Source organism: Rhinoderma darwinii, chromosome 7, assembly GCF_050947455.1.
Source record: "Rhinoderma darwinii isolate aRhiDar2 chromosome 7, aRhiDar2.hap1, whole genome shotgun sequence".
NCBI classification, from domain to species: domain Eukaryota; kingdom Metazoa; phylum Chordata; class Amphibia; order Anura; family Rhinodermatidae; genus Rhinoderma; species Rhinoderma darwinii.
In genome coordinates this window covers 142931587-142948534 of record NC_134693.1, presented here as the reverse complement: position 1 = coordinate 142948534, position 16948 = coordinate 142931587, and the positions used below count along the sequence as shown (strand labels likewise).

The 16948-nt window shown below is 42.7% G+C and overlaps 1 protein-coding gene across 1 annotated transcript; it reads right to left on the bottom strand.

The window, feature by feature from the left end:
- Window positions 1-249: 249 nt before the first annotated feature.
- RRP9 (ribosomal RNA processing 9, U3 small nucleolar RNA binding protein) lies at window positions 250-7145 on the bottom strand. Its single transcript, XM_075832460.1, has 15 exons — window positions 6896-7145; window positions 5719-5798; window positions 5523-5632; window positions 5381-5442; window positions 5244-5285; window positions 4307-4433; window positions 2456-2580; window positions 2282-2374; window positions 2096-2196; window positions 1786-1920; window positions 1520-1582; window positions 1245-1390; window positions 1056-1135; window positions 557-630; window positions 250-454 (listed from the first exon to the last, which is right to left on the bottom strand). Exons 1-15 carry the CDS (start codon window positions 6953-6955, stop codon window positions 364-366), a joined length of 1389 nt encoding a protein of 462 aa, XP_075688575.1. The 5' UTR covers window positions 6956-7145; the 3' UTR covers window positions 250-363.
- Between the last annotated feature and the right edge of the window lie 9803 nt (window positions 7146-16948).

Below are 16948 nucleotides of genomic sequence, written 5' to 3'. Positions count from 1 at the left end.
CCCCATAGAGAAGTATAAGTAAGAACACAGTAAAAAGTAGAACATGAGAACACAAATAAAATTTATGTTAGTATACTAAAAGCAATATAATAAAAAAAATCATGACATCTTCAGCAGAAGGGCCAGCGCACGAAGCGGCGGAAAAAAAAAAGTAATGTAAAGTTTGGTGTCCCTCAAAGACACCAAGATGTATCCCCTGGACCAACCAAGTGAAGCAGGTTTTACCCATAATGCATTAGGGTAGCATAATAACTGGAAAAATTATCAACTTTTATCTGGTACAGAAGATTTATATATTTAACAGTAAACAAAGTCATAGAATCGGCCAATAACAGCAAAACTGAAGTAAAGATGGAGGACGACTCAGGAGCCTTCAGAAATCGGCTGCTTCCTCTTGAATGGAACGATGTACAGTCCGTTCTTGGCCGGTTTTAATCTCCACCAGCGGCCGAGTCTTGGGGGACAAAAAATATTGCAAGTGTGAGAAAGAATGTCGGGGCGTGCAAATTCCACGTACTTAACAGCAACCCTTTATTAACATTGTTCCAGATCTCACCTGTGTTCTTGTCCAACGCCGGCAACAAGGAAATCGGCTGAGCTGGAAAACTGTAAACTGTTCACGAAGCCGACCTGCGAGGACACAGAATGTGGGGCAATAAGTGACAGGAGGGGAGTCACCGCAGAAAAATGGCGTCAAGTTACCGTATCACCTACAAGAAGGATTAGCAGCTATTCCCCATACAGATACTAAGAAACAGATTGATGGTGGAGAATGCGGGCACAAAGTCATTGATGTGAACAAAACCTTTATGAGAACTCCAAATAATTCTGATTGAGGAAGTGACCATCCTAACTCTGATTGAGAACCATGGTCCTCACTTTCCTGAGACACGATACCCAATCAAGAGAGAGAAAATGACTGCACCCGCGACAGGTAATACGGCTTTCCTTGAATTTAGGATGAGTCTAACATTAGATCCGCGAACAACAGACAGCACTGGGGGAAGGGGGCAAAAGACACCAAATCAAAACTTCCAAAAAAAGAAACAACTCACCAGGGGAATCGTGCAAAGCGGCTGCAGACCCCGAAACCCTTGTGCACATTGCCAGACCCGCAAGTTGCCATCATGTGACCCTGAAGGCAAGGACAGAATTTCTCACATAAAGCGGTAGTCTAGTTCACGTAGAATTATACCCGGCTATGAATATATAAAACACATGATATATGACCAAGTATTTCATACCCGATGCAACCACATCACTATTCAAGGCGGCAGCCACTGCGGATATCCAGTATGGCTGCTGCAGGCCGGCTTCTCCATGGCTGCCGTGCGCGCACCTCATTCGTGCCAGAGGTTTCTTTTTAGACACATTCCAGAGAGCCAGAGACCTGTGAGAAGAGCGAGGACCGGTGAGATTAGTGCGATCATCGACTGCCGGGAGGAACGCTCATTCACAGGACCTGTCAAGTGATATAAGGGCTCCTGGAGCCTCCGCAGGCCTCTCCACATGAACTCACCCGTCATCAGCCCCGGACACCATATGTTCCTCATTTATCAGCCGTATGCAATCTATTGATCCGCTGAAAGGACGAAAGCAAATAACGTAAAAAAAACAAAAACACACGACCCCACCTCTACATGTAAAACGATCGTCAGAGCCCCCAAGACCCCATTAATTACAGCCCCCTTACAAGTTATGAGAAATCACTCTCATTCGCAGCACAAACATACATAATGATCTACATGTGAACTACAAGTCCCAGCATAGCTGCTCCACACTCACTCATGTCCGCTGAACACCAGCTGCGCTTCCTCTGTAATCTTCCACACTCTCACTGTTCCGTCCCGACCCCCCGATGTGACGCAACGCTCTCGACTCAGACTGTCAAGGCCGGTGATACAATCCTGGTGACCAAACCTGGTTAGGAAAAAATTAATAAACCAAAAAACTTTAATTCCATTGACAATATTTTCAATATTTCGACCTTTAGACGTCACAGGATTTTATGGACCAGTCATCATAGGAAAAAACGTATAAATTCTCCACGTAACATTCATCATCCCCCATTATAGTTATTACAGTTCAGACTCACAAGGTCTCTATGTAGGAGTTCTCCACAACGTTCCAGACCTTGACAGAACGATCATGGGAAACACTGAAGAGCTGGTAGGTCCCCTTCTGGAAGGACAGTCCCTGGGAGGATGATATGAAGGGTTAATAAATGAGCAGCGGCCGGGAAAAATCTCAAAAGGAGAAATGACGAGAGACGACGACTTACAGACACCGCGTCCCGGTGACCCTGGAACTTATGGAGCTTCTCACAAGTCTCCGCGTTCCAGATGAAGATCAGTTTATTCCGATCTCCTGACGCCTGAGTGAAAATAAGGACAAGGAGGTCACGACCAGTCACAACCTCCCCGGCTCAGGAATCACAGCCCTCGCCCAACCTCACCAGGAATTTCCCATCAGAAGACAACGCCATGCACAAGACGTGGGCCGTGTGCCCGACGTGTCGCTCCTCACAGCCTTTCCGGCCACCCGGGATCTTGTGGACCTTCTTTCCATCCGATATGGACCCTACAGAAGACAGCGAGATCACGATCCTCCCACGTATTATGTCACTTCTATGTAATCATTCTAACAGCGCAAGTCTGACCACTGGGGCCCCAGTATCATAGGGCCCCGGTCACTGTACTTGGTGGAGAAGTAGCCATGTATGTATAAGGCACAGAAGAGTGAAGGAGGGAACAGCACCCTCAATTCTTGGGATCAGTGGAGGTCCCAGAAAATAGACCCTCAATACCACCACTTTACGGGTATATCGAATTCAGTTATGTTAAGTTTTTACTGTAAATTATTTCTACAAGTAAATAGGAATCACTTTATAAACACAATACTTAGTGAGTGCAGCTCTGGAGTATAATACAGGATATAACTCAGGATCAGTGCAGGATAAGTAATGTCATGTATGTACACAGTGACTCCACCAGCAGAATAGTGAGTGCAGCTCTGGAGTATAATACAGGATGTAACTCAGGATCAGTACAGGATAAGTAATGTAATGTATGTACACAGTGACTCCACCAGCAGAATAGTGAGTGCAGCTCTGGAGTATAATACAGGATATAACTCAGGATCAGTACAGGATAAGTAATGTATGTACACAGTGACTCCACCAGCAGAATAGTGAGTGCAGCTCTGGAGTATAATACAGGATGTAACTCAGGATCAGTACAGGATAAGTAATGTAATGTATGTACACAGTGACTCCACCAGCAGAATAGTGAGTGCAGCTCTGGAGTATAATACAGGATATAACTCAGGATCAGTACAGGATAAGTAATGTAATGTATGTACACAGTGACTCCACCAGCAGAATAGTGAGTGCAGCTCTGGAGTATAATACAGGATGTAACTCAGGATCAGTACAGGATAAGTAATGTAATGTATGTACACAGTGACTCCACCAGCAGAATAGTGAGTGCAGCTCTGGAGTATAATACAGGATATAACTCAGGATCAGTACAGGATAAGTAATGTAATGTATGTACACAGTGACTCCACCAGCAGAATAGTGAGTGCAGCTCTGGAGTATAATACAGGATGTAACTCAGGATCAGTACAGGATAAGTAATGTAATGTATGTACACAGTGACTCCACCAGCAGAATAGTGAGTGCAGCTCTGGAGTATAATACAGGATGTAACTCAGGATCAGTACAGGATAAGTAATGTATGTACACAGTGACTCCACCAGCAGAATAGTGAGTGCAGCTCTGGAGTATAATACAGGATATAACTCAGGATCAGTACAGGATAAGTAATGTAATGTATGTACACAGTGACTCCACCAGCAGAATAGTGAGTGCAGCTCTGGAGTATAATACAGGATGTAACTCCGGATCAGTACAGGATAAGTAATGTAATGTATGTACACAGTGACTCCACCAGCAGAATAGTGAGTGCAGCTCTGGAGTATAATACAGGATGTAACTCAGGATCAGTACAGGATAAGTAATGTAATGTATGTACACAGTGACTCCACCAGCAGAATAGTGGGTGCAGCTCTGGAGTATAATACAGGATATAACTCAGGATCAGTACAGGATAAGTAATGTAATGTATGTACACAGTGACTCCAGCAGCAGAATAGTGAGTGCAGCTCTGGAGTATAATACAGGATCAGTAATGTCTTCTATGTACACAGTGACAATGTTTTCTATGTATAAACGGTGACTGTGTACAGAGGTGGAGATACAATGGCGGCCTCCTTCTATCCTCGGTATCATGCATCTACATCTTACATTTGATAATGGAGCAGTCTTTGGATCCGGAGAAGACGTGTTTATCATCTGGTGTGATGACCAGGCAGGTGACCGGTCCTTGGTGGCCTCGTAATAGACGAATCTCTGCAGGTTCCGGGGGAAGTAACTGAAAAATAAATAGTTAAAAAAGGAAAAAAAACTAAGTTGAAGAAAATGAAACAATACATTTATGCGTCCAATTCGGATGTTGAAATTTAAAAGAAAAAGAGCAGAAGAGACATTTATGGGGATCTCGGATATTGATGAGCTGCCAAGGAAAGTAACGTGGAGGAGGCCGCAAACAACCCCGAGGACGGGCGGATCTCAGCCATTTTACATTGAAAACAGTAAATCTTCTATCACCTTCTTTTCCTCACTTCTGCAGCAATGGCGCTGTTGTGCTCGCTCTGGGGTTGCCGTGGAAGCAGAAACTGAATAACTGTGCTGTGCAGGCACTTCCTGTCATGTGACCTCTAGTCTTACTAAAGCGTTCTTCTGAGTGAAGGTCACGTGACAGGAAGTGCCTGCATAGCAGAGTTATTCCGTTTCTGCTTCCACGGCAACCCCAGAGCGAGCACAACAGCGCCATTGCTGCAGAAGCGAGGGGACAAAGTGGAAAGAAATGGAATCAATTCTTACCGACACGGTAGATACTAGAGAAAAACAACTTAAATAGCGATTCCGAGATTATAACAGCAAATCACAGGATATCAGTCACACAATGGATGGGGAGGGAACTTAAAACGGCTGATAACAGGGGACAATAGATTGCATTCAGCTATACAGTAAATGAAGGGGAGAGACGGCAGGGTAATGGTCCCTTTAAAAGTAGTAAAATCTGAGGATTCAAAGCATAAAGTAAATCCATCCCGTACAGAGGAGCTGACAATCACACACAGCGGACAGGGAGGATGGGGGTAGTAGTCAGGGTAGTCACCTCCTTGGCCAGAGGACGCTGGAGCTTTCCTCGTTGTTCCAGCTGCGGATACAAGAGACACATTGTAATTAACAACATCCCAAATAATAAGACGCAACTATGACCCCTGACCCCCAGTCACCCCAACACCCACTTACCACATTCTCCTGCAGCCTATGAGCAACGGCATCCTCGCTCTCATCCTCCAACTGATCCTCCTCTAAAAGGGGCGAAAAACCCAATCACATCACAGAGATCCGAAATCATACGAACGCCATGGTAACCGGCGCCCGTCCTCACCTTGTGCCTGTAACTGCTGCAGGTATTCCTTAGCCAGGCGGAGCTTCTTCTCCTGAACCGTTTCCTCTATCTCCGCCTCCTCATGGTCTTTCTTCCTGCGAGACGGGGCGCTGCGTGCGGAGAACGGACAATCATTAGAGGGAAGAACGATAAAGACGACGACAAAGAGGGGGAGGGGTTGGGGGGGGATACTTACACCTCTGTGTCCGAGTCGCTCTCGATCTCCTCCCTCAGATTCACAGTTTTCTTCTTCTTTTTGGCTTCTGCACCTTTCACCTGAAAATTAGCAAATCGGACGAAGTGAGGAGAATGCCCGGGGGAGGGGTGACATCAGGGCTGGGCAATTAATCAAAAATAATTGAAATCCAGCGCAAATTTCGTTTTGATCAATTATTTACCGGTTGAAGCTGTATCTGCATCTTCAGGACGCAGATACAGGCGAATCCAATGGTAGAGCAGGGAGCCGTGAGGTCCCTGCTCCACCATTCACTATGTATCGTTGGACGCGAGGCAGTGACGTCATCTGCACCGAGCCGCGCAGACCGGAGGGATCTCCTCCACTCGTAACAGGTTTAGGGGAGTATGTAGATTATTATTATCGGGCACTATTGGGGGCAGTTATGGGGGCAATATACTGTATGGGGAGCACTATGGGGGCATATAATCTGTGGGGGCAATATACTGTATGGGGGCATATTGTGGGGGAGGCAGTTATGGGGCAGATATGGGGGGCATTATACTGTATGGGGAGCACTATGGGGGCATATAATCTGTGGGGGCAATATACCGTATGGAGGGCGGTGTCAGGGGGTATATCATATACAGTAGTATACAGCGGCTCAGCAGATAAACATGAATTCAATGGCGTAGCATGTAAATAGGGGTGTGGCCTAAATAATCATAATCGAGGTCACATGTTCAATGAATGGTGATTTTGATCATAATTGCCCGGCCCTAGATGACATTATCACAGACTGAACGCGACCAGTAGTGAGATGGCAAACAATGGTGGCGCAGGGGGCGGGGAGACGCTGTTCACAACTAACGCACATTTCTCATCGTAGTTATACAACGAAGAAAATCTAACCGCCCCCTCCATTACAGCAGATCAGCTTATTAGAGCGGGGTCTGCCCACCAACTTGCTGACTGTTTCCAGTAACAACTAGCAGAATAGTGAGTGCAGCTCTGGAGGTGACAGAGTAGAGTGGAAACCCCATCTGCCGCCGTGTTATAACAAGCTGCATTATCAGTCACTGCTCGTCACGATTATAGCCGCAGCCAGAGCACGCTGGGATTTGTAGTTCTCCAGCTGCTGCGCTCACGTGGAGTAGAGTTAAACGTAGCAGCCACACTTCGTCCCCCCGGTACTGACCTCCCACCGCCGCTTGTTCCCGGGGGCCTCCGGTCTCTTCTTAATAAACAGTCCCGACATGATCAGACAGCGCCGGACCCACGTGTGACTCTCACTACTCTCTTTCCGGTTACACCCACTCTACACCCATTGGATAGAGACACACAGAATCTCCGCCCCATTAGTGCCTATTGGCTACAGTCGGCAAGGTACGTTCTAAGGCTGCGATTGGTTGGAGGGTTGACCGCCTAGTGATGACGTCTCTCTGTACCGCGGTTCTCCCGGAACTCACTGGAACGTTGCGTCTGTGGTAACCAGGCAACCGCTCAAGTGTCATGTGACCCAAGCAGCTGCATTACTGTTACATTGTAGCAAATATGACAATAGAATGTAGGGACAAGACTATTTCCTATTGATCGTGTAAAAAAGCAACGTGTGTGTATATGTCGCGATTGTTTCATATTGCGATAAAATTAAAATAGTCGCATGATATTGAGGCGGGGCACGGAAGTGTAGACGGGAGGTCCCCCCAAAGATGCTTTTCATTTGCCTACATGATTGAACCAGATCCGACGCCAATCAGTAAAGAAATGTTCACACGGCCGTAAACGTCCCAAAAAACGGCTGAACGCCTACAAACATCTGCCCATGGATTTCAATGGGAAATACGGCGTTCTGTTCCGACGGGGCGTTATTTACGCCTCATTTTCAAATAACTGCGCGTAAAAAAAACGCCTTGTAAAAAGAAGTGCGTGTCACTTCTTGAGCCGTTTTTCGTCGACTTTATAGAAAAACAGCTCCAAAAACAGCCGTGAAAAACGCCACGGCTTAAAATCAGGAGCGGTTTTCTCTTGAGAAGCTTCGTATTTTGTTAAGTGTGTGAACAGAGCCCAACAACGACGTCCATCGCTATAACCGCCCAATGTTTAGCAATTTACAAGAACCAATCATCATTCCACACGTGACGTCTCCGCCTCCTTCCGTGGACCATTCATTACACGCTGTGATTTGCGGTGCGTTTATTGCGATCACTTTGGGGCACATACAACTTTTTTATCTAATTTTTTTGGGAAGTGACGTGACCAAAAATCAGCACTGCCCGAATAGTAAGACTCCGTTCACACACAAACTCAACAACGTCTGAAAATACGGAGCGGATATCAAGGGAAAACAGCTCCTGATTTTCAGACGTTTTTTGAGCAACTCGCGTTTTTCGCTGCGTATTTTACGTCCCAAGAAGTGACCTGCACTTCTTTTTCGCGGCCTTTTATTTACGCGGCCGTTTTTCAAAACGGCCGTGCAAAAAAACGGCCCGTCGGAACAGAACGCCGTTTTCCCATTGCAATCAATGGGCAGATGTTTGTAGGCGTTCTGCTACCAACTTTACGTCCGTTTACGGCCCGAAAAATGGCCGAAAATAGGCTGTGTGAACGTACCTTTAGGGTACGTTCACACGCATTAGTTTCAGACGTAATTCGGGCGTTTTACACCTCGAATTGCGCCTGAAAAAACGCCCCTAATACGCAGTTATCAAAAACGTCTGAAAATACGGAGCTGTTTTCTGGTGAAACTCATGTTTTTCGCTGCGTTTTTAACGTCCGTTTTTGGAGCTGTTTTTCGATGGAGTCAATGAAAAACGCCTCCAAAAACGTCCCAAGAAGTGTCCTGCATGTAATGTATAGAAGTGTCCCGCATATAATGTATATAAGTGTCCCGCATATAATGTATATAAGTGTCCCGCATATAATGTATATAAGTGTCCCGCATATAATGTATATAAGTGTCCCGCATATAATGTATATAAGTGTCCCGCATATAATGTATATAAGTGTCCCGCATATAATGTATATAAGTGTCCCGCATATAATGTATATAACTGTCCCGCATATAATGTATATAAGTGTCCCGCATATAATGTATATAAGTGTCCCGCATATAATGTATATAACTGTCCCGCATATAATGTATATAAGTGTCCCGCATATAATGTATATAAGTGTCCCGCATATAATGTATAGAAGTGTCCCGCATATAATGTATATAAGTGTCCCGCATATAATGTATATAAGTGTCCCGCATATAATGTATAGAAGTGTCCCGCATATAATGTATAGAAGTGTCCCGCATATAATGTATAGAAGTGTCCCGCATATAATGTATAGAAGTGTCCCGCATATAATGTATAGAAGTGTCCCGCATATAATGTATAGAAGTGTCCCGCATATAATGTATAGAAGTGTCCCGCATATAATGTATATAAGTGTCCCGCATATAATGTATAGAAGTGTCCCGCATATAATGTATAGAAGTGTCCCGCATATAATGTATAGAAGTGTCCCGCATATAATGTATATAAGTGTCCCGCATATAATGTATATAAGTGTCCCGCATATAATGTATAGAAGTGTCCCGCATATAATGTATAGAAGTGTCCCGCATATAATGTATATAAGTGTCCCGCATATAATGTATATAAGTGTCCCGCATATAATGTATATAAGTGTCCCGCATATAATGTATATAAGTGTCCCGCATATAATGTATATAAGTGTCCCGCATATAATGTATATAAGTGTCCCGCATATAATGTATATAAGTGTCCCGCATATAATGTATATAACTGTCCCGCATATAATGTATATAAGTGTCCCGCATATAATGTATATAAGTGTCCCGCATATAATGTATATAAGTGTCCCGCATATAATGTATATAACTGTCCCGCATATAATGTATATAAGTGTCCCGCATATAATGTATATAAGTGTCCCGCATATAATGTATAGAAGTGTCCCGCATATAATGTATATAAGTGTCCCGCATATAATGTATATAAGTGTCCCGCATATAATGTATATAAGTGTCCCGCATATAATGTATAGAAGTGTCCCGCATATAATGTATAGAAGTGTCCCGCATATAATGTATAGAAGTGTCCCGCATATAATGTATAGAAGTGTCCCGCATATAATGTATAGAAGTGTCCCGCATATAATGTATAGAAGTGTCCCGCATATAATGTATAGAAGTGTCCCGCATATAATGTATAGAAGTGTCCCGCATATAATGTATATAAGTGTCCCGCATATAATGTATAGAAGTGTCCCGCATATAATGTATAGAAGTGTCCCGCATATAATGTATAGAAGTGTCCCGCATATAATGTATAGAAGTGTCCCGCATATAATGTATAGAAGTGTCCCGCATATAATGTATAGAAGTGTCCCGCATATAATGTATATAAGTGTCCCGCATATAATGTATATAAGTGTCCCGCATATAATGTATATAAGTGTCCCGCATATAATGTATAGAAGTGTCCCGCATATAATGTATAGAAGTGTCCCGCATATAATGTATAGAAGTGTCCCGCATATAATGTATATAAGTGTCCCGCATATAATGTATATAAGTGTCCCGCATATAATGTATATAAGTGTCCCGCATATAATGTATATAAGTGTCCTGCATATAATGTATATAAGTGTCTCGCATATAATGTATATAAGTGTCCCGCATATAATGTATAGAAGTGTCCCGCATATAATGTATAGAAGTGTCCCGCATATAATGTATATAAGTGTCCCGCATATAATGTATAGAAGTGTCCCGCATATAATGTATAGAAGTGTCCCGCATATAATGTATATAAGTGTCCCGCATATAATGTATATAAGTGTCCCGCATATAATGTATATAAGTGTCCCGCATATAATGTATATAAGTGTCCCGCATATAATGTATATAAGTGTCCCGCATATAATGTATAGAAGTGTCCCGCATATAATGTATAGAAGTGTCCCGCATATAATGTATAGAAGTGTCCTGCATATAATGTATATAAGTGTCCCGCATATAATGTATAGAAGTGTCCCGCATATAATGTATATAAGTGTCCCGCATGTAATGTATATAAGTGTCCCGCATATAATGTATATAAGTGTCCCGCATATAATGTATATAAGTGTCCCGCGTATAATGTATATAAGTGTCCCGCATATAATGTATATAAGTGTCCCGCATATAATGTATATAAGTGTCCCGCATATAATGTATATAAGTGTCCCGCATGTAATGTGTATAAGTGTCCCGCATATAATGTATATAAGTGTCCCGCATATAATGTATATAAGTGTCCCGCATATAATGTATATAAGTGTCCCGCATATAATGTATATAAGTGTCCCGCATATAATGTATATAAGTGTCCCGCATATAATGTATATAAGTGTCCCGCATATAATGTATATAAGTGTCCCGCATATAATGTATATAAGTGTCCCGCATATAATGTATATAAGTGTCCCGCATATAATGTATATAAGTGTCCCGCATATAATGTATATAAGTGTCCCGCATATAATGTATATAAGTGTCCGGCATATAATGTATATAAGTGTCCGGCATATAATGTATATAAGTGTCCGGCATATAATGTATATAAGTGTCCCGCATATAATGTATATAAGTGTCCCGCATATAATGTATATAAGTGTCCCGCATATAATGTATATAAGTGTCCCGCATATAATGTATATAAGTGTCCCGCATATAATGTATATAAGTGTCCCGCATATAATGTATATAAGTGTCCCGCATATAATGTATATAAGTGTCCCGCATATAATGTATATAAGTGTCCCGCATATAATGTATATAAGTGTCCCGCATATAATGTATATAAGTGTCCCGCATATAATGTATATAAGTGTCCCGCATATAATGTATATAAGTGTCCCGCATATAATGTATATAAGTGTCCCGCATATAATGTATATAAGTGTCCCGCATATAATGTATATAAGTGTCCCGCATATAATGTATATAAGTGTCCCGCATATAATGTATATAAGTGTCCCGCATATAATGTATATAAGTGTCCCGCATATAATGTATATAAGTGTCCCGCATATAATGTATATAAGTGTCCCGCATATAATGTATATAAGTGTCCCGCATATAATGTATATAAGTGTCCCGCATATAATGTATAGAAGTGTCCCGCATATAATGTATAGAAGTGTCCTGCATATAATGTATAGAAGTGTCCTGCATATAATGTATATAAGTGTCCCGCATGTAATGTATATAAGTGTCCCGCATATAATGTATATAAGTGTCCCGCATATAATGTATACAAGTGTCCCGTATATAATGTATATAAGTGTCCCGCATATAATGTATATAAGTGTCCCGCATATAATGTATATAAGTGTCCTGCATATAATGTATATAAGTGTCCCGCATATAATGTATATAAGTGTCCTGCATATAATGTATATAAGTGTCCTGCATATAATGTATATAAGTGTCCCGCATATAATGTATATAAGTGTCCCGCATATAATGTATATAAGTGTCCTGCATATAATGTATATAAGTGTCCCGCATATAATGTATATAAGTGTCCCGCATATAATGTATATAAGTGTCCCGCATATAATGTATATAAGTGTCCCGCATATAATGTATAGAAGTGTCCCGCATATAATGTATAGAAGTGTCCCGCATATAATGTATAGAAGTGTCCCGCATATAATGTATAGAAGTGTCCCGCATATAATGTATAGAAGTGTCCCGCATATAATGTATATAAGTGTCCCGCATATAATGTATAGAAGTGTCCCGCATATAATGTATAGAAGTGTCCCGCATATAATGTATAGAAGTGTCCTGCATATAATGTATATAAGTGTCCTGCATATAATGTATATAAGTGTCCCGCATATAATGTATATAAGTGTCCTGCACTTCTTTTGACGAGCCGTCATTTTATGCGCCGTATTTTGACAGCGACGCGTAAAGTAAAGGCTCGTGGGAACAGAACATCGTAAAACACATTGCAAGCGACGGGCAGATGTTTGTAGACGTATTAGGGGCGTTTTTTCAGGCGTAATTCTGCGTGTGAACTTACCCTAAATGTGTTCACGCGGATGGTTAAATAACCGGATTTTTCCATCCGTCAGATAATGCGGCGCTGCCGGTTATGTGAACGTTTTTATTGCTTACATCTTTTTTTGTGCAAAATGGGAAAAGGTTTGTTGTATTTTTAACTTTTTTTTCATTTTTTTTTTCCGTGGTCCCAGGCGCTACTTATGTGTCCCAAGATCCCGGAAAAAAAACCTAGAATAAATGTGTTCCGTACCGTGGCCGACCCAATGGCGCTGTCCCTACAAGAAAATTGGTCCGAACTTCTACTTACGCTCCTGGCGCGCACTTGGTTGACGCGGGTTGCGGACTGTGTTTGTTTACTCAACTTTCTGCTGAGACTTGAAGGGGTTCCACAGGATGGGAGATACATGTGTGATCGCTGGTGGTCCGAACGCTGGGACCCCCAGTAATGAGGAGAACGGGGAACCGAAATTCTCCCAAAGTGTTCCATGAGAATAAAGCGCCGCTGCGCAGGCTGGACCGGCAGTTCATTCGTCTCTATGGAGCTGCCGGAGGCTGTGCTCGTTAAACAGCAGCGCAGATGAATATTTATTAGGGAGTACGGCGGGGATAAAAGGCGCCACGCTAGCGACTGGGACGTCATACGGCTTACTAATAGAGGCAGAAGACAATGTGACGTCACAGGTCATGTGACGCTCGGGGAGCGCCGAGAATGAGGGGGACAAACGGGGAACCCCATTCTGTCTAACCGCTTAGATGCTGCGGTCGTGGCATCTAGGGGTTAAATGACGGGGATAGTGCCCCCCATTTATGGTAATTCTGCCCTGCTGTGCGGTTGAGGAGCTGTTGGGCCCCTCCGGTACAATGGCCCAGGTGTGACTACAACCCTTGCACCTCCGATACTTCTACCTATAGGGACCGGAGCATATATATATATAGAAGGGAAATTATAATTCAAGGGAAAACAGCTCCTGATTTTCAGCCGTTATTTTTTAGCCTCTCGCGTTATTTGCTGCGGTTTTTTACGGCCGTTTTTGACCTGCACTTCTTTTTCGTGGCCGGTTTTTTTACACAGACGGTTTCAAAATGGCTGCATAGAAAACGCCCCGTCGGAACAGAACGCCATATTTCCCATTGAAATCAATAGGCAGATGTTTCTGCTTCCGATTTTTCAGCCGTTTTTCGGACCGTTTACGACCCGAAAAACGGCCGAAAATAGCCCGTGTGAACATACCCTAAGGGTTTGTTCACACGCAGAGTTTTCAGGCGTACTTCTGGGCGTAAACTCCTCGAAATATGTTTTGAAAAACGCTAAACGCCTACAAACATCTGCCCATTGAATTGAATGGGAAAAACGACGTTTAGTTCAGACGGAGCGTTTTTTTACGCTGTTGTTATAAAAAAAAACAGCACGTAAAAAAAAACGCCATGTAAAAAAGGAGGAAGGGGAAGTTCACACAGCTTATTTTCAGCCATTTTGATTTCAATGGGAAAATCAGCTTTCCGTTCCAACGGGGCATTTTTTACGCGGCCATTTTTAAAAACGGTGTGTAAAACAACGCCCCGTAAAAAAGAAGTGCATGTCACTTCATGAGCCGTTTGTCATTGTCTCAATAGAAGGATTTACACGAATGTGTAATACGTCCGTGCAACGCGCATGCGTTTCACGCGCGTCGCACGGACCTATGTTAGTCTATGGGGCAGTGCAGACTGTCAGTGATTTTTGCGCCGCGTGTGTCCGCTGCGTAAAACTCACGACATGTCCTATATTTGTGCGTTGTTCGCGCTTCACGCACCCGTTGAAGTCAATGGGTGTGTGAAAATCACGCACGCCACACGGAGGCACTTCCATGGGACGCGCGGTTTTCACGCAACAGCAGTCAAACTATGAAGGAAAACAGAAAAGCACCGCGTGCTACAAACATCCAAACGGAGTGTCATAGTGATCCGTGGGGCCCCCCGATATTTATCACTCATCCTGTGGAAAGTGGATAGAAGTTGAAGGCACTTAACAGCTCCGTGTGTCATCACCATATGATGCGCGGCTGCATGATTTGCAATGGGTCCCAAACCCCCCGTTTCTCCTGATGCACGACCGCAGCGAGGAGGACATTGGATGGAGCGGCAGTCGAGCTTGAGTGGTGCCGTTCTATTCACTGTCTATGGGACTGATGGAGACATCCAGAGACCTTTGCACCACACTTTGACCTACAATAGATTTTAAGTGTTGCCAATAACTCCAGTCTAGACATCAGCAGCACAAACCTCTCTCTTGTCCTGATAGTTTGTTACAATGTCTCAGTGCAGGCAAAATGTATCAGTCTGGATTGTTTAGCTCACAGAGGATTGTCTAGACTGGATACAATTGTAACAAACCCTCAGCTGTGAAAAGTACTAGGACTGGGGAGGTTTTCATCCTCTGGATGTAAACAAGAATGTTCACTGACAGGAAGTAGAGATCTTGAAAATGATGAGAAAATGAAACAGTCTATTACAAAGTTGTATAAAGTTACTTTAGAATGTTTCATTATCTTCTGGGTAATCTTTTTTTACAGAAGGGCAGAGGGAGCGGCAGTCCAATGAACATTTGCTCTAGGAATGTTTTTTATTCACTGACAGCAAACAGATCTTGGAAATGGTGAGTAATTAAAGGGAATGTGTTGCAAATTTAAAAAAAGTTAAGTAAGTTACTTATTTTTATTGTATTTTTTACTTTTTTTGTGTTTTTTGTTTCTTTGACAAAGTGGGAAGTATGAGGGTATGTGCACACACACTAATTACGTCCGTAATTGATGGACGTATTTCGGCCGCAAGTCCCGGACCGAACACAGTGCAGGGAGCCGGGCTCCTAGCATCATACTTATGTACGATGTTAGGAGTCCCTGCCTCTCTGCAGGACAACTGTCCCGTAGTATAATCATGTTTTCAGTACGAGACAGTTGTCCTGCAGCGAGGCAGGGACTCCTAGCATCGTACATAAGTATGATGCTAGGAGCCCGGCTCCCTGCACTGTGTTCGGTCCGGTACTTGCGGCCGAAATACGTCCGTCAATTACGGACGTAATTAGTGTGTGTGCACATACCCTTAAGAATTACGGTAAATAATAATTTGACTTGTTTTCCTATGTTGGCCACCAGAGGGAGCACTTCCCAGAATTACAGTAAGGGTATGTTCACACGTAGTCAACAAAAACGTCTGAAAATCCAGAGCTGTTTTCAAGGGAAAACAGACCCTGCTTTTCAGACGTTTTTTTACCAACTCGCATTTTTCGCGGCGTTTTCACACCGTTTTCGCGGCGTTTTTTACGTCCAGCTCCAAAAACGTCCAAAGAAGTGTCCTGCATATAATGTATATAAGTGTCCCGCATATAATGTATATAAGTGTCCTGCATATAATGTATATAAGTGTCCTGCATATAATGTATATAAGTGTCCTGCATATAATGTATATAAGTGTCCCGCATATAATGTATAGAAGTGTCCCGCATATAATGTATAGAAGTGTCCCGCATATAATGTATAGAAGTGTCCCGCATATAATGTATATAAGTGTCCCGCATATAATGTATATAAGTGTCCCGCATATAATGTATATAAGTGTCCCGCATATAATGTATACAAGTGTCCCGCATATAATGTATAGAAGTGTCCCACATATAATGTATACAAGTGTCCCGCATATAATGTATAGAAGTGTCCCGCATATAATGTATACAAGTGTCCCGCATATAATGTATATAAGTGTCCCGCATATAATGTATATAAGTGTCCCGCATATAATGTATATAAGTGTCCCGCATATAATGTATATAAGTGTCCCGCATATAATGTATATAAGTGTCCCGCATATAATGTATATAAGTGTCCCGCATATAATGTATATAAGTGTCCCGCATATAATGTATATAAGTGTCCTGCATATAATGTATATAAGTGTCCCGCATATAATGTATATAAGTGTCCTGCATATAATGTATAGAAGTGTCCCGCATATAATGTATAGAAGTGTCCCGCATATAATGTATAGAAGTGTCCCGCATGTAATGTATAGAAGTGTCCCGCATATAATGTATATAAGTGTCCCGCATATAATGTATATAAGTGTCCTGCATATAATGTATATAAGTGTCCCGCATATAATGTATATAAGTGTCCCGCATATAATGTATATAAGTGTCCTGCA

What these genes read in the sequence shown, in the direction of transcription:
- RRP9 (XM_075832460.1), bottom strand. Translation starts at nt 6,955, where the DNA reads ATGTCGGGACTGTTTATTAAGAAGAGACCGGAGGCCCCCGGGAACAAG. An exon ending in AGCGTCCTCTGGCCAAGGAG is followed by an intron (nt 4,434 to 5,243) that starts GTGACTACCCTG and finishes TTTATTTTTCAG; the next exon opens with TTACTTCCCCCGGAACCTGC. An exon ending in GGCGTTGGACAAGAACACAG is followed by an intron (nt 455 to 556) that starts GTGAGATCTGGA and finishes TTGTCCCCCAAG; the next exon opens with ACTCGGCCGCTGGTGGAGAT.